Source organism: Filicampus tigris, chromosome 14 (genome assembly GCF_054856515.1).
Source record: "Filicampus tigris isolate MCC_2025a chromosome 14, RoL_Ftig_1.0, whole genome shotgun sequence".
Lineage (NCBI taxonomy): Eukaryota > Metazoa > Chordata > Actinopteri > Syngnathiformes > Syngnathidae > Filicampus > Filicampus tigris.
In genome coordinates, this window is record NC_141230.1 from 12,578,960 (window position 1) to 12,597,780 (window position 18,821).

At 41.1% G+C, this 18,821-nt stretch overlaps 1 protein-coding gene across 9 annotated transcripts in view; it reads right to left on the bottom strand.

The window, feature by feature from the left end:
• LOC147136404 (FERM and PDZ domain-containing protein 4-like) overlaps positions 1-18,821 on the bottom strand; it is a 47,163-nt gene that overhangs the window by 5,040 nt on the left and 23,302 nt on the right. For 6 of the 9 annotated variants that reach the window (XM_086052188.1, XM_086052189.1, XM_086052190.1 and 3 more), the window contains 14 exons: positions 14,330-14,446; positions 8,162-8,322; positions 7,815-7,917; positions 6,884-6,929; positions 5,823-5,927; positions 4,817-4,924; positions 4,472-4,603; positions 3,570-3,689; positions 3,283-3,419; positions 1,937-2,063; positions 1,639-1,728; positions 1,333-1,515; positions 1,087-1,219; positions 55-1,008 (listed from right to left, as the gene is read on the bottom strand). In XM_086052188.1, coding sequence (XP_085908314.1) covers positions 55-1,008; positions 1,087-1,219; positions 1,333-1,515; positions 1,639-1,728; positions 1,937-2,063; positions 3,283-3,419; positions 3,570-3,689; positions 4,472-4,603; positions 4,817-4,924; positions 5,823-5,927; positions 6,884-6,929; positions 7,815-7,917; positions 8,162-8,322; positions 14,330-14,446 — 2,516 coding nt within the window. The other 3 variants (XM_086052196.1, XM_086052197.1, XM_086052192.1) reach the window with 3 other exon arrangements.

Sequence of the window (18,821 nt, forward strand, 5' to 3'; positions counted from 1 at the left end):
GGCTGGAGTATCTGTGATGTTAATGAATGAACGTTACAATAGTAAAAGGGGAACCTGTGCTGTTCTCAGATTGCGCTGGATCCTCAGATGCAGCAAGGGCCTCGAGTGCCTGCAAGGTTGACACAACAGCTTCGTTAAGGGGCTCCCCCTGGTTCTGAGCTCTGTGGGCGGGCACTGAATCTATGAGGGACACTGGGATATCATTGCAGCCCCCCTGGGCCTGACTCCCAGCCTCCTGCTGCTCCTCCTCATCTGAGCTGTCCCTGAAGCCAGGAGGAGGAGCAGCAATGGCCAGGTTGAGAGAGTGCAGCAGCACGTCATTATCCTCCTCGTCGTTACCCTCCGGTGGCGGAGGGAGGGAGGTCAAGTCAATGATGTCATCACTGGACCCTGAGAGGGAGAGCAATGTAGGCTTGTCAACGTCACTCATCACCATGTCCTCTTCGCAGCTGATGTCATCCTCGTCTTCCGCGTCATCCGTCGTTTCTGCATAGCAGATATCATGCAACAGCGGCTCCTCAAACATTTTGGTGGAATACTGATAGCCGTCGCCGTCTTCTAGGGCATCCATCATCTTGTAGTCCTCTTCGAGACGCCTGTACATCGGGCTGTGATTGTCTATGATCTCTGAACTGTCATCCGTCAGTCTCTGGTAGCCCAGATTTTGGGGGTTAACGGTGTCTAAGGGAGGATCTCCAAAAATGAAAGACACCTTTGCACTCCGACAGGGTTCTTGGCCTTTGGTTCTTGGGACATTAAGGTATGTTTGCGTGGACGGTACCCTGCAGAACTCCGCCCTTTCAACCATATGTATTGAATGCTGAGCCTGGTGGATCTCAGCCATGTAGGAGGGTTGGCCTTCACATCTGCCGCGGTCGAGGTATTCGCACTCCTGGTCTGAGAAATCCTGGCTGAACCTCTGGTTGTTTCTGTCTTCATATCCCTTTTGGGGTGTGCTGTATGTATACTCGATGGCCTGGTAGTTCTGCTTGAGCCTTGCTGCATGGCCTGCAAAGAGGAGCCCAAATGAAAAAAAAAATCTATGCAGTGGAGCAAGATGTTCTTTTATAGCCATTGCGGACATACCTATATCCACACTGTCTGTATTCTTGGCCACATTGAAGATGGAACGCCGGGAATCCACCAGTAATCTGTAGTATCCAGCAGTCAGGCAGGCCAAGTTCATGGCATCAACAGACTCCATTAAGAGTGTGATGGGCTGTGAAAGGCAGAAAAGCAAAACTAACTACACTAAAGAGGCCATTTTGAATGGCTTGTAATGACATGTAAACTGACTTGTGCTGGAGTGAACCTTATACAAAAGATTCCAACCTTAACATCCAGAACATGTAGTTCCACTCGAACTTTGTTTTCATCTTCCGCGTACATCTCGATGCGATTGACGTGGCTGAAATCAGCAAGAAGTGCCACCAGGTTGGTTTTGGTGTTAATCACATGGCTGATGCCATATTTGGGCCCAACCAGCAAGGTCACTTCAGTGTGTTTCTCGCCTTGCTGTGAAAAGAATCAGCACAACTATCACTTCCCCATGTGCACTACACTGAACAGTCGGTTTAATGTTTTCATGACACATGACTATTGTTGAAAGTAGTCTGATATAAAGGATGGATCACTTACAATAAGTGTGGACTTAAACACCCGACCTCCATAGAGCCTCAAGTCACTGAGATACTTCAGATAATGGACCTTCGCCTGCAAGGCAGTCAGCTGCAAAGTGCAACATTATACAGTCAGAAATTATTCATATGAGAATTTCTCAGCAATTGGTTGTGTATCTTAGTCAGAGTAAAAGTTTTTGTTCCACGCCCATATCAGAGGTGTTATGAAACTCCTGCAGGTGGAGGGAAATTAACTGCGGAGTGTAAAGGGAAAGATGGAGATGAAAGAAATACCATTATTATTATTTTGCCTTTACCTTTTTACCAGGTGGAACCAGATTCTGGTTGGTTTTGAGGATGTGAGTGAGTGCCTTTTTGATGTTCTTCTCTTTCATGCTGGACAGCACTGCAGGAGGCAGGAACAAGGCCAACCCCCACTCCTTCCTGTGGATGTACAATTCATAGACATTACAGAAGGTCAATCAATTGTGAGGGAAGAACAGTTAAGTTCTCGTTTTTAATGAGTGTGTGTGGCCCTGCCATGTCGCTATCTGGGTTATGAACTCATAAGCAGCTCATGCTAGCTTTACCACTGCACAGTGCTGGCTTGGCTCGGGTGGTAGACACTAGAAAGAGTACCATGTAGTATCAATTGAAAACTAAAATATTCAGTGGAAAATTCTCAGAGTAAATTTTAGGCTGAATATGGAAAATTCTCAGAGTAAATTTGACGCTGAATATTTTACTCTCAAATTTCACTCTGTTTACTGGGACCAAACATATACTCTACGAAATTTACTGTGTAGCAACAACGAATACAGCTTGAAGATGTCATGCAGTGGTAAATGGTTGTATCCAAAAACTATATTATTACACCACTACTTAAAACAGGGGTGTCGAATTCCGGTCCTCAGGCGCCACTTTCCTGCATGTTTTAGAGGTTTCCTCCTGTAACACACCTGATTCAAATGATCGGGAACAGGACCCTGCAGAGCTTGCTGATGAGCTGATTATTTGAAACAGGTGTGTTGCAGCAGGGAGAGATGGAAAACAGGCAGGACAGTGGCCCTCGAGGACTGGAGTTTGACACCTGTGACTTCAAATATACAAATATTCAAAGCCAACTGCATGCCACTCTATACCGCCTCCCTGTGGTGTCGTTACACAAAATCTAAATTTAGGAAGCTGCAGGTTGCATACAACGGTGCTCTAAGGCTGCTTTTGAAGGTTCCTCGTTGGACGTAGTGCTAATCTGCTGTTTGTGCAGAACAATGTAACAACATTGAATGCAGTCATAAGAAAGCTTGTATGAGACTTAGTCCCACAAAATGAAATAATGTGTTTTTGTAAGACCTGAGCGGAGTAGTGTTAGGTATACCTCTGTGCTCTGGAGGCACTGGAGAGAATGCTTGTATGGATTGTAGTTGTTTCACCTATTCTTTGTCACTTTTATGTTATTTTATGGACCTCTTTTGAGTCTGAAATAAAGATTGATTGATTGATTGATTGATTGATTGATTGATTGATTGATTGATTGATACACTATCAGTATGGACCTGGGCACAAATAAGTGAATGTAAATAATCAATTGGCTTTATGTTGTGTCGACTCCTGCTTATAAGTTTGGCTCCATATCACGCAGTGTGAAATAATTTCTACTTACTCAATATACTTGAGGGACACTTTCTGGGACTGCTTGGTATTGATGGTTAGAATGTACATTTGCAGGGCGGCCAGACGGAGGGCAGTGTCATATTTCAGTTCTGACCCAAATCGCTCCAGTACCACATCATTACAGCTCTTAAGATGTAACAGAGAGAGAGGACGAGAAGGGGTTACATTACTGACTGGCTGAATGATTGCAAGTACACTAATCACAACTACAATAAACATGCATCGAATTAGAATTGGCAGTACTAATATCTTTGATATTGATTCATTGTTACTCACCTGGACGTAGAGGTACTCAAATGCTATTGCATCTCTCCTTAGCAGCTCTAAAGGGTCCTTTGGGACAAAGGTGATGCGAAAAAAACATTTCATCTTGTGTGACCCTGGCCTCTTCGTCACCTAGAGCATTAGTCCAAGATGAAACAGTGTCACATTAAGTCGAAATTCATACAGTCTTATTTGCATATGTATTTGAGAGTGTATTGAACGTGTAAAAATGCAGTCATCCTGAAAATATCTCATTTCGTCAGAAAAACATGCCTAGAAAATTGTATTTTAGAGTTTGAAGCCCTTGTCATGTCAAATGTCATCTTATTGTGCTAACACATTGTGCACACTCATTCAACTGTCATCATAGCCTTAACTGTGCTGTGTGTTTTGCTCTGATTTGGCTTTTTGTAGCTTTACAATTGAAACAAACGCTAAAGAATGACTATCCTCAACAGGGATTATCAAAAGACAGTTTGGGAAGAGAATTAATAATATTAATACTAATGTCCCAATCACATTTATTTTGCGCACGAGTCATTTGAAGCCCCGATCCAATACCTTGGATTAAGGTTACCTTGCATTAAGAAGAAGGCAAAAAAAGGAAGCACACCCAAATTGTCATCCTTGTCGATTATTTTTTTGTTTGAATAAAACTAACTCAACATAATACCTTTTTATATGGATAGAAGTCTATTACAGTAGTAGTTCAAATTAGGTAAACAAAATCTTTTTAAAGAATATCTGGAGTGAAGCGCAAAATAATGATGTAAACACATTGCATTTAAATATCCTGTTCAAGTAATCAAGCTAAAATCTAAAGTATCAAATAATAGAAATATTTAGCATATTTAGTATATTACGAGCTTACATTTTTGTTTAACTTAGGACATTACTGAAGTGTGTGGTCTCACCTGAGTCAGCATTTCTTGCTCATGCAGGAGCATCAGTTTGCTGGCTGACCCTTCAGCTCTGTGCTCCAGAATTAGAGAGAAGTGTTCAATGCTCTTAATGGACAGCTTCTCTTGCAGTGTCAAGATGACATCCTGCTCAAACAGATAGGCAAAATGCCATTGCAACTTCAAAGCAATGCAGGAAAATGTGGTCCATGCATAGCAATGCCTTTAATACAGTGCATCCATTTTCAACTGATAATCTGACTATAGATAAAATCCACAAGGCCACATTGAGCCGTTTTTTGGAAGCAATATTAAGTTGGTTCAGATCATACAACTATATTACATACAGTTGCCACATACCTTAATAGATGTGTTGCTGTCGAATTTAAACGATTTAGTCTGGCCATTCTCCAGGTAGACCTTGAGAACATTTGGCATAAAAAGAAGTGAGTTGTCCTTCACAGTTTCCTGAGAGAGGAATGAAAACAAAAGACTCAGCAGAGGGAAACACGGAAGAACAGAGAATTAAAAAAGATGCTTTTTTTTTTTTTTTTTTCAATTCTGGTTTGAAGACATGGGCCAATAGATGGTTACTTTAGAGTTAAGGATAAAGCCTGGAAACAGCCAGCTTGGCTGTTTATCATTTTGCATCTAGCTAACGGGTAATGAGCATTCTAACCCCCTAACAAGATGGCCTTTTACAAACTAAAACGAACACACACTATTTGAAGTCCAAAGCAGGTAATTAGGAGCTGCAAGTCTCCATTTTATGTTTTCTCTCAATTTGTTATGAGAGAGAGCAATGTCAGACAATGTGTTTTTCACTAAACTCCCAATATATCAATGCACTGTACCTTGTATTCAGCATAATTCTTAGTTTAAGGGCTAATGTACACATTTGAATTTGACTCCTATACCAACTTAGTTTTGTAAGATTAGATATTTATTCTTTACTATCAACTCAACTTTTTAGCAGAGCTTAGGTTCCTCACTTGGCCCAGCTTGTCTGTATTAAGGTCAGCCCACCATCTCATCTCATCATGTTTGTAGGTTCCTAGTAACACATTCTGACTCAGGACTACAGATTCACAGTTGGTTTTAGCTGTCTGAAGCCCAAGGGTTAATTAGAAACTAGAGCGATATATCAGCCTTTTCCAAATCATTTCCCTCAGTTAACACACTTTTTAGTTGCTCTCTCTTTGTGACACATTTTACAAACCATTGAAGTGCTTTGTCAGAGCATGTGCCTCCATCTGTCAGTCACGCCTACACACTTTCTATTCTGGAGTGATGAAAGGAAATATTGGCTTATCTGCTCTATGTCAGCTTAGAGAACAAAAAAAAAAAAGTTGCGCCTGCGACTTACAGGAACCTGGCCGTTGATGATGACTTCTTCTGCAAAGCGGACTTTAACAGGATTTGTCTTTAACTTGGCCTTTTTGGCTGCACTGATGAATGCCGACTTGGGTGACTTTGGGAGAGAAAGAAGAAAACATGAGTTTTTAAAGGACATTCAGGTCCTTGTAAAATGAGTCAAATACTCCCCCCCCATCTTTACCCTCATTCAAAATGTATCCTCCTTTGAAACATAATAACCCCGCTCACCATCAAGTGTGTCATTGAGACTGCAAAGAAATGTCTGGTAAATGGAAGTAATTACAGACTGGAATAGAAGATCTGCTTGCTCCTCTTGAGTATTTTGAAACTTTACACAAATCCTTTCCTTTCTGCAATTCAAATCTTTCTACAAATGTAATTGCTCATTGAAGCCAAGAAATTGTTTCCTCCTATAAAGAACTATTGGTTAATTCCTGACTATTGGACAGAATTGCAATACTCCAGTCGTTACATTTTGATGGAAAATCATCCATAATACAACTGTCTGACATTTGGCTCAGTTTAGGTCACCAACTGGTGCTTGGTGTTTGAGAAGTGTTGACTTGTCTTTGAGTTAATCTGAGGATTTACAAGCCCGTTTTGCTGATGACTGACGAATGCCGGGACACCTTTTAAAAATTATGGACTGATGAATGATGGACGTTTTGGGTTTTCATCCGTCAGTGTAATCGTCACTAACCACGTGATGGTCCGTCAGTCAGTCGTTTTTCGGACGTTTCTTGGGGGGGACCGACTGACGGAGCAACGGACATTTGACGGACTAACCGACAGACTGAAGATTATAATTCAGTTTGTCACAAAAAATGACGAACTGACAAACGACGGACGGGTACCCTGGCTGCGGACGGATGACGAATGATGGACCAGCAAAATTGAGTAAAAAAATGCCCACCTGTGCTTACAAGGTTATGATGTTATAACATGAAAAGACTTACACTGGATACATTGGGAGTACATTTGGCTCATGGTTATGGGTGATATTTTCATATGACTGCCCAATAAATTAGCATCTAAATGGAAAACACTTACCGGGTATGGCTGAACAACAGTCAACAATATGGACTCCTTGCAGCTCCTGTAAAAAAAGAGGAAAAAACATAGCACATCCTTATGCTTTGAGTCAAAAGGACAGATCAGACAGATGACCAAATACTGTCATATTTTAGATTTTTTTTTTTGCCTCCAGTTCTACTCTTTGCAGCTCTGTGTTCCCCATTGAAGACAACAAAAGCTGCAAAGAAGCAACCACATTAGGCGCTTTTCCCACAATAAATTTCATCAATGTCACACATTGTACTGTGGCTCCATGCTCACATTCAAGATCAGGATTTCTTTACCAATCTGTCTGCCCATCCTCCCAAAACGATTATAGCAGAGTTCGTATTTTGAATCGTCATCATGATTCTAGTGACCCGCCCTGTCATCTGTCATTGATACCGGGGGGTCAAATGGGATTTCTTCCACAGTGCTGGTCGATATATTTTGAAAACATTTTCCCTTAACGGCAATATAAGTAATACATTAAAAAGAAAAAAAAATGTACACACCACTTTAGAATTTTGGATTTTAATCATTTGTAACGGTGTAAACGAGTTGAGATCTCGCAAGATTTCCTGTGGAGTTAAATACAGAACTCCAAGCTTTGTGCAGCATGGATGACTTTCGTTTTCAAATTCTTAAGTGTACAATGTAAGAGGCTCTAATGTACTGTGATTTAAAGTATGAACAATTATCTAAATGTTGCATGAAGTGTTCTTAAAAGACCATCCTAAATGAGGAAAAGAAAGACAAATCTAATTAAGTAAAGATAGCTTTTACACACTGCTTACAGGCGTGTTGGCCACCAGGCGCGGTGCAGAGCAGGCTGACTTGAACGTTTTGATAGTTTTCATGAAAATGCATGAGAATTGCCAGACTGTGTTAGGCGGATGAGTAAAAGCGTCTTCTCGCGTTGTCCTACCTGACAAGGTCTATAACCCTCTCCCTGGGAGCGGAACTGACTGGCTCATCATTGATCATGATGATCTCGTCCCCTGGGATGAGCTTGCCTTCTGATGGACCCCCTGTTCACACACACCAAACACGTTTAGTAATACAAATCAGGCATCATTTCGCCCCCAACATCATTTCCAGTGTCACAACCTATGAGCTTGCTCATCGAGTCTTGTTAAAGTTGATGATTCATTTAAGTAAGCTAAACCCGCCGTGGTTTTCTCTTTTCTACTTTTATGGAGAGTTTGGGCCTCTGGGCCTAAAGTGTCAATAATTGGATGAGTCACTGTTGGAGTAAAAGCTGAGCCACTTTACCTGGTGTGACTGAGCGGACCACCACAGGTTTCTCACTGCCTGCCACAAAGCCAAAGCCAAGCACTGGGTCTCGTCTCATCTCCACCTTCCGGGGTGCTGGTGGCACAAACTTGTCTCCATCTAGGCGAACCTCTTCCAGGGAGATGCTCTGGCTGAATTGGCTGTGAAAAGTAACACAAGGATTAGTGGGATTACACTTTGTTTTACTGGGGACTAGATGTTACTGTATGTTCTGTGAGAGAGTTTTGAATATGCCAGCCTGTACCTCAAACATTCTTACATTTTATATTCTGAGTTACATACTGTGTAATGGCTTGGTTTTGTTTTGGCCTTTGGAGTCAAAGGGCCTGATTTAGCAGAGTTTTGTGCGCATAAAACAAGTTGAAGCTGATCTATAAACCAGGCGCAACTAGGAATGTGTCTGACAAACGCGCTAAATTGCTAAGCATTTCATTTTGTGCATTGTAGCAGGAATTTATGTCAAGAGATGAATTTATCAAGCGCAGTGTGATTTATCAAACCTGAGCTGAATTGTGCTGGTGAATTTTGCACCTAATATCGCACGTCTGAAATGAGGCGGGAAAAATGAGAGGCGGCAGGGAGAACTTTTTAAATACAATCAACGACATAACGTCTATCCAGCGATGCAGTTTTGGAACTCCTGAATGATCTCAGGGCTGACCTAGAGGCAAGAAGGTGTCATGCCATATCGTCTATGGTGAAACTCCTTTCTCTGCATTTCCTTGCGTCTGTAATTGGTGCTTGACTCCCACAGAGCAGCATTCCAGACATATTGCCCCAAGTTTAGAAAATAATGTTAAGGCCAGACCAATCCGACGTGTGCCGACAGTGACCAACTCTAACCCTCTGTGGCGTCGGGCCGACTGTCAGCAATTCACGCTGGAAAAATACTCCGCAACGACAGACAGCGACGCTGACCGTCAAAGTACATTCTGCGCATGCGTGAGATGTAATTCTCGTCCATACCGTCGGCAGCGGTAGTCACTATTCCTCACGGTTAGAAAAAGCCAACCGGAAAGCTATTGGCTGGGGACGGATGATAAAAACGTAAACAATGCATTCAGCTATATCTTTCGCTCATGATGAACTCCCACTCGAAGCAAACCCTCACGCTTTTGACACAGTATGGAAATGATTACATTGTCAACCCCTTGCTCTCGTGCTTGTAAGAAGATTAAGGCAGCAAAGGCGTGCTCACTGTTTATCCGCATTTGTCACTTCCCGTTTGTGCCCCGTGCGTAATACGTAGTAGTTTCAATTGGCATTGAGTGACCCAAAGTGGCATTTTTGTCACCATGCGCCAAATCCCCGGTGTCACTCGTGATCGCCAACCACAGGAAGGGTGGTGTGCGTATTTGGGAAGTTATTTCTTCCCTAATTCTGTACACATGTACCACTTCTTTTTAGGGTCTAGTTGTAAATATTGCTGGAATTGAAAACACTAGGTTATCATGTATTGTAATCTTTACAAGAGACTGCGACAACAGCAATAAAGTCCTTACTTGATCTATGACAATCTCAGCATTCGAAACTGAATGCAAACCATTTTATATTTTCCATCCTTAACCTTCTGAAGAGTTTTTCAGCACAGAGTCACAAGCAGAATCTTACCAGCAATGTTGGTTAATTAAAGCCTTTGGGCTTAGGCAGACAGTGTGTAATTCACATTTATTCTTGACACATGTGCTATTTGGCAATAATTACAACAATTAACCACGAAACAAAGACACAGCAAAATCTGTCAGTTGCCAAAAACAAGAAAGGAGAGAACAAGTGCAGCATAATCCCCAATAGCGTAGTGAATTTCTGTATGATGAGAGCGTTTCCTTCATATGTACATCTTTAAAAAATACTTTTGAAAAATTTGGCGAGACAACAAAGGCGGAGCAGCGTTTTAAGTGCGGACCCCCGTCTGTATTGTACTCTGTTGTGAGTTTATTAATATCAAAGTTGAAGGTTCAGAAGTATCGTTAACTGAATTTGTCTTTTTTTATGGCAAATCGAATATATTCTGCACTGTTTACAATGTAATCTCCATTAAGTAGGAGCCATTGTGTTTTATGTGATGCCTGGTGTTAAAGTGTAGCTTTCTGGTATTACACTTCCTGGAAATGTTGACACTTTTTTAATTAGAGTTTTAATATCTTCCAGTAGCACACTCTGGCTATGAAACAAACAGACAGCTTTTATTAGGGCCTGAACATGTGTTACGGAGGGACTCTTCAAATGGCTTTTTTTTTGTCATTATTATTTGTAGGCCGAATAAATCGTAAATTTCAGAACTTTAGAAATTTTTGCTGGTGTGTTCACCTGGTGAAAATGTACGTTTACTGGGGATCACTGTAACCATCCCACCCCCTGAGAAATTAGCTTTACACCACCCTCCTAGCCTTACTTTGTAACATTACATTTGTTGGACAAGAGTTTAACAAGAGTAGACTCACAAAAATGTATCAAAATGCTGTGCTTGACAACACATGTAAGATCTGCCATTTGGTTTGATTAGGTCATTTTAGGGTCATTTTGGCCATTTCCTTGCCTTAAAAACAAACTAATCCATGAAATTCTGTCCGTTTGTGACTAAATTTGAACTTTGCATACTTGACAGATGAGTCGTGCTAAGTTGCATGACATGCCACAAAACTCAGATGCACAAGGTCAGAGCCAGATCAATTACCTCGTACTGTTTATGTGATGAACGTCCTGGCCTGAAATGATTCATAGTCCCCGCCCTACTGGCAGATATATAGTATAGACGCAATAACTCTGCTCTGACGCTCCAATTAACTTCCAACTCTATATACAGTACGTGCATCAAGTCCATCTGGCGCACTTTTTAATTTTCACTTGTCCCTGACGGGTATGGGGCTGTGAGGGCCTGTTCTTCCCTGTATTTTTTTAAATATTGTTCATTCTCTAAAAGGACTTGACACATTTTGGTGGCCATATACACTTATCGTATCAATTTTTTTTAAAGCCCCCAAGTGAGGAATTCAACAGATTGTCAAAACCATATGGGTCTGTTCTGTCTCTTCCCCAGTGCTTGCCACCTGCTTAACATGGCTTCATTCCCATTGTGCAGACAGCCATGCATGTGATGACCCCTAATTATACGCATTAGCAACTAGCATATATCCACAATGATTTTTAGTAAGGCACCTAGAGGAAGATGCACGGACAACATTTGCAATATTTGTGCATTTGGATTTCATTTTGTTTAATGGACCGTGCCCCAAAACCAGACAACCGCGGCACCATGCCGACAACAGTTGTTCCATTTACATCTTGGAAGTGTTTATCTTTGTTCTCTGTTCACACCTGCTTCTTAATTTTTTATTTCAACCACGTAAACAAATAATGACTCCTGGTTCTTTGCTTTTTGTTTGAAATCTCATCCCCCATTTGTCAACATTTAAGAAGGAAATTCTTCAGCCAGAATTGTCAATGTATTCAGGGTTGTGTCTCCTCCACCAGCAAATCAGTCTCCTCTTTGATCCTTTACACCCTAAAGAGTAGGTGTTCCTCACGTGTGGCAATGTGAAAGTGTGCCAAACAAATCTGTGGCAATTTGCACCACTCAGTCCATCTACTAATTCAAATGTAGCAAATGTAGCTGCGTATTGTGCAGTCAAATTATGCCTCCTCTGTATGGGTAGAAAATAAAACAAAACAACATAATAGTAGATCTCTTTTGAAGTCCGTCTTGAATATCAATATGTTCTAAATAATACCACTTCTGTAGAATATCCAGCTTTAAACTGACTGAAAATGACATCAGGTTTGCAGGCTGAGCTATTGTGATGTCATTTTCAGTTGACAGCAAGTGGTTGTACATAGCAAAATGTAGTTAGGAACAACGGAGTACGTTTTTCTGAAGTGGGCTGTCACTCGCTTTTTGAAGTGCTTTCGTGTTGTTTGTTAGCTTTGTCATGCCAGCAAACAAGTTGCGACTGAATCAACAGTGCTTCTACTGGTTTTAGCCAAGTGGTATTATTCTCCATTTAACCCTTAAAAAAGTCAGTTCCATATAATGCCTGAATGATCAAATAGTCAAATATAGTGCTTCCTAACTAGTATTTCCACTACTCTATTAGCTCTTTCTTTTTTCAACCAGCAGCCACCCCCCCACAAGCCCACCGGCCCCCTTCTTTAGACAGTTTTGCAACTACCCTTCTTTACACGCTCTGTCATGCACTCTCAATATTTTTCATCCTGGATATCTGACCCATTTTCAATACAGCTGGCTATACCTGCGAAACCCTTAAAGCGGAAGTCAACCCAAACATATATTTTTTTAAGAATATGTTCCCAGCAGGCCCACTGGTTGAATCACAGCATTCTGACTAATATTGTGTTTGTGGAATATGAGATAAGTAACAAAATCCACCTGTTTTTAGCTATCTCTCGGGGGGGCATTTTGTCATTTCTGTCGACTGGAAATTACATCACAGTTGCTCGGGGCTCAGGTAATGACCAATCACGGCTCACCTGTTTTCTGAAGCTGAGCCGTGCTTGGTCGTTACCTGATTCCTGAGCAATTGTGATGTCATTTTCAGTCGACAGAAGTAACAAAATTCCCCCTCAGATGGCTAAAAATGGGTGGATTTTGCTGCTTTACTCGTATTTCATATGAATCATATTGCCTTGTTTCAACTAGTGGGCCTGCACAGAACATAGTCTTGAAAAAAATATGTTTGGGTTGGCTTCCCCTTTAAACAGATAAGGTGGGGGAGTAAAGAGAGGGATAGAGGCAGGTGACACTGTCGTGGCGTGCATTGCAACTCTGAAATCATTATGACTTCCCATACTAGAGTGCTATTATTTTATTGTCTCCCCTCGACATTTTGTGTCTCCCTTCAACATTGTCTCCTTGGCGTGGTGCTATTTTGTGTGGGACACCCACTTCATCCGTAGAATAAAGAGGTATCCGCAGTTTAGAAAAGCCTTTGGCATTAGCTACGGCTCAAAAAAGGCTACTGGACATTGAAGCATATTTTGGAGAATGTGGATTACACTTCCTCTCTGTGCCTCATTACTGTTAAAAACTTGTATATTTAAGATTATGTTGCCAACACACAAACTTGATTGTCAATCCTTCTTTTAAAGACCACGCTATATTGACCCTTTATGCAACTCCTAATTGAGACGTGACATCCTTGCATTCAGCAGTTCTTCGTGAAGAGAAGACCATCTTGCTAAATCGTTTTCCCGAGGATGTACAACACTCGTTCAGAATCACTCCCAAGACTGCATCACGTCCTTTTAATACTGTGTGTCATACTGTTAATATCAAATGGCCACTGGTTTATTTATGTGCCGCTGTCACGCAGACACGTTCCTTGAAGGAACGCTACCGACTTGCATTGTGCCCGGCGGCCTCGACACGCTCAGATGGCCACCGACAGACATACGAGTGGACATTTGATTATTCATGAGTCTCCCGCAAATTTTGACGACCCAGGTCTGACGCCAGAACAGCCTCCGTGAATCTGCCTCATGCAGATGCACTCTCTGACTGCATCCAGCACTCTCACTTCTTATATAACACCTCTCCACATCACGCACGCCGGGCTACAACCCCGTGTGACGAGGCTTCACCTCCGCTTTGGTGCATCACGTAAATACACAAGACTGAATCGAAGATAAACGCATCGACTATCAGCTGTGGTTCGTATGTCACAATCACTTTTTCTGGAAAGGAAACCTCAAGAAGTATGCAATACAGGATGTCATCACAAGTCCATAAGAATTTAACATTATTAAAGGACATGCACAACACAGACTTAGCATCTCTTTACCTTTATGAGACAATTAATAAAGCTGGAATCCTCTGATGAATGAGACAAGTAGCAGCACAAAAGCAAATCCCCGCACAGGTGAATTTGTTTAGAAAAAAAGTCCTCTTCTGCATACAAGAGACTGCGTGCAGAGTGTGGTGGGTGTGTGAGAGGGAGAGTGCGGTGTGCAAGGCATAGAGAAAAAGAAAGAAAGAGAGAGAGAGAGCACACAGCAGGGTAAGGAAAAGCGAATCAGTATTCCGAATGCACAGATGGAGATGCCGTGGAGGCGGTGACGCTGCTGGAGAAGTCATAGCTTTGCCAAGTGGTCTGAAACATCTGGGGGTTGGAGCTCCTTTAAAACACTCACTTGATGTAGCAGTCACGCCCCTCTCTATTGGTGCCCATGTCCCAGCCATTGGGGGGTCCCTGCGAGGCACTCCACGTCCCCGAAGGGGGCGGCCAGCCTGAAGACTTGGTCCTGTGGCTGCAGACGATACAAGGGGAGAGGGATCGAGTAGAGATTGTGAAAAAAAAAAAAAAAAAACAGAGTCGTGGCCTATAAAGGCAGATTTTTTTACTCAGACCCAGAGGCTTACATAGACAAGTTTGGAATGGTTTTCTTTTGAGACTTTCAGACATGACATTTCTTATCAATCCAGCATTTTTTTTATACCGCTTATCCTGTTCATGGCGGTCTGGGTCCTATCCCGGGTGACTTAAGGAGAAAGGCAAGTTAAAGACCTGACTGAGCACCAGTTAGTCATAAGGCTGGCACTGAAAGGCATCTGCACAAAATGAGTTCATGACACCAGGCCTTGGAGCCTGCAACTTAAGAGTTGTTACCACTGAAATATCAAAACCTTCTTTACCAGATCTTTATGCTCACCTCAAAATATTGAATACTTCTGATACTTAGATCATTTGAGTAATGTATATTAATAGCAAGAATACAGTGGAGGTGCACGATCACGTCACTCAGTCAGTTTGATTCGATCCAATGGCGTTATGGCAGAGCGCGAATGGCGTCATGTGGGGAGCTAGTTCAGGCCCACAAACAGCCAAGATACGGTTGGTGGTTTTGAAAAGTCAGGGGTTGTGGCAAAATAACAAAAATTTGAAGCACCTCAGGTTAAATCACAACACAGAATACGAGACATTTAGGATAAGGCGGACAGAAGAGGAGAGCACAGTGTCAGGTGCTGCCTCTAAGGCAAGACAGATGTCTCTGGCACTATCCGGGTACAGAGGGAGTAAATGTGTAGCTTTAGGGGATGATAAGCACTGTTGCTGTAGGAGTAGTTCAAATTAATAAACATGGTTATGAAATAAGTAATGAAATAAATACGTGCTTCAACAGATAGACGCATGAGTTCGGCTTGGCGTAATAATGTGTGTTACAGGGATAATATCACAGGGGAAAACATAGTTTGGTTTCGTAGACTAAGAAAAATACATGTAAGGAAAAAATTGTTTAAAAAAAGTATAAAATATATCTATTATTATCGCCAATCAGTCTAATATACTTTAACTGATAAGTTCATATTTGCAATGTGCAAATTTTGTGGGATTTATTTATTTCATTAAATATTTACTAGCAAGTTAAATTTGAGTCAAAAACAGCAGGAGTCTAACCGCTGCGTCATCCTCCAAGTTTAAGATAGATAATAATAATAAGAATAAAAGAAGAGTATAAATAATAAAAATAATAATAATAATGATAATAATGATATAAAATAATAATGATGACAAAAAAATAATTTTAAAAAAATGATAGAAAAATATTAATAATAATACTCAAAACTCTTTTAAAAACTCAAAACTCCCTTTTCAAATTTCCCCGACAAGTGTATTTGCACAAGCTTGTATGGAATAGTTATCATGGAAACCGGGTTTATTTTTACCCATTTTAGTCTATCTATCTGATCGGAAAAGGAAATCGGTCTTATTGGACATCGCTACTAAAAAATACAATTTTTTTTAAACATCATTTCCATCTAAACACTAAAACTATTAGTCTATGATGAAGGGGAACATGCACATCCATGTAAAATGTTCAGTGTATGCACACAGTAGTACGTCACAACCAAAACAACAATGGTGGCCAACTACCATGCAAATTAAAGCATTTTTAGTTGTTTTGTAGGTCCATATGATGGGGAATCCTTTGTCGCGCGTCTTTTAAACCTTTAACCAGCCATCTGGCAAGCAGCAAGCCCAAATGGACAAATTGTAATTTTGCAGTAAATATCCCTCGGATATTTTATAACTTTCAAAAGATCAATTTATTAGATAAACAAAAAACATTAAACTACAACGAGCGTCAAATATGATGTGATTTGATACGCTTAAAATACTTGGACTAGGAGACGATTGCTTGTCCTTACATGTCGCCCGAAGCATGAGTTGAAATGAGCTCAAAGTGGGATTGATACTATTTTAATATCTTCCAATCAATTGGCAACATGGACATGCAAAAAAAAAAAAAAAAAGTATTCTGCATCGAGATATCTGAATTATAATGGATATAAATGAACTGCTGGCTTTGGCAGGTGATAAAAGGCTCAAGTGATAAGAGATTCCAGCGTGATCAATTGGACAATGTTCAGTGCAAAAATACGAACCAAATTAATTACATAAGCATGCCTCAGACTTTTACTGGTGACGGGCATGAAATTGGCTTTTATTTCAAGTCAGCACATTCGGGCTAAGAGAAGCCCAGACGATTCTCCGCTCAAGAAGTTTTAATCAGATGCACTCGTAAGCATATGCAAGACTCAAATGGATTCAGGAAAGTTTATCAGAGAATAAAAGCAGCCTTTGTCCAAAACAAAACAAACAAAATCAACCCTAGCTGACTTTCTGAAGGACAGTGACGATTCATACGTACTGTACTCAGGGACTAGTTGCGGATTAAAAAAAATAATAATAAAAAGGAAGGAAGGAAGCACTTGCAGGTGGCGTTTTGATGCATTTTAATGTGGAGAAATATTCAAGGCCTTGGGTGAATAAATGTTCTGTAAACTCAATTAGGACAATGTTGTTTGAGTGCACAGTGATGTTGTCACCGCATTGGTCAGCTAAATCAAACGTGTAAAGCATGTGTTTTTTTTTTTTCTTCATACATATTCAGGAGAAACCTTGAATTTTTATGTGATGTGATGGGTTTTGGATACTTTTTCCTCAGAAATAACTTGTTTTTTTGTAAAAGTGTTTATTGAAAGTGTTTTAGCTGATTTCCAGCGCCTGTTTGTTTATTTTTTCTCCATTACATTTGGTAGATTTTTACAAATGCTAGCAAGCCTTAACCTTGTCTTGATCTCAATTTAGTCGAGACCAACCTTGGTCTAGTTCTTGATTGGTTAATCTCCTCAAAGTCTTGTTCTTTACTTGGTCTTACATTACCTCAGCCTTCGTCTTGACCTGGTCTCATCTCCTTAAGTCTTATTCTTTACTCATGGTGGGACTCATTCACTAATAAAAGTGTAGGAACATTTGTACTCTGCACACAAGTTGAGCGTATATGAAAAATCACTGTCGGATTCACCTACGGCCCATTTTTTTCACACCACTGTGGGTAATTTGATCAATCATAATTCTTTCTGAACGACATAATGTGCCTGCGGCACCCTGATTTGCATAACATATGTCATGCATCCCCCGCCAAAAAAGGGCATCCATTTGACAGATCTCATCCAATGTGCAGAGGTTAAGCAGGAAACTGTTGCGAGGAATGGCAAAGCATCCATAACTATCTCAATTATCCTATTTTCAAAAGTGTACACTCAAAAATTGTAAATGTCAGGAAATATTGTTTTGTAACGTGTATGTGTACTAATCTTTAAAGCCTTGGATTAACCAGGAAACGTGAGCAGTTCTCTAGGCTTTTCCAGATGCGAGTGCGCATGTTTGGCGCATAAATTGGTGCATACGGACGGTTGATGAATGAGGCCAATTGTCTCAGCTTTGCACCCTCAAAATCTTTGTTTTGACTCTGTCTCATCTCCTCAAAGATTTGGTCTCATTTTGCCTGGGTCTTGGTTTTGATTTGGTCTTGTCCCCACCACATGTCTTGTTCTTGACTTGGTCTTACCGCCCCAAATCCTTAATTTTGACCTTCCATCAAACTTGTTCATATCTTCCTATACCTGCTCTTGCCTTGGTCTCACATTGCCTCAGGCTTGATCTTGGCTTGACAAGATCTCAATGGCTTGTCTTTACCGTTGTCTGATCTCCTCATAAACTTGAGCTTAACTCTGTCTTGTCGCCTCAAGGTCTTGGATCTCGTCTCTGTCGGATCTTTTCAAAATCTTTCTCTTGGCTCCGTCTCATCTCCGTAAAGGCTTGGTCTTGACTTTGCCTCGTGTCCTCAAAGTCTCGGTCTCGACTTGGTGTCATCTTTCCAAAGTCCTGGCTAAAGTCACTACATTTTGGTTTATGTCACTCTAACACTGCCACTTCTACTACAATTAATACAGTATATATTTCTTCTTTTGTACACCCGCCTAAATTTGGCATCTTTTGTGACTGCTTCCCACCACCTGACACAAGGTGACAAAACAATTCATACCGGTAATTTTTTTTTCTTGGTCTCTTGGGTCTCTTCCCTGCGTCTTTGAATCCGCACACTGGTTTTCGCCATGAAAGCAATGGCAGTAAGTTATGTCACTTCAAAGGCTTGTCCTCCGTGTAACAGGGCTCTTTGCATCCATTATTCAAAGCCTCCCTGTCTCTCCCTCTAAATGCTTCCCTAGTTATTGTAGCAGCCATAATAAGTTGTGTGCAGTGCTCTCGCGTCTGCATGGGTGGGTATGTTAATGCGCCCTGTTGTCCGCTAGCATGCCCCGCTCGCATGCGCGCAC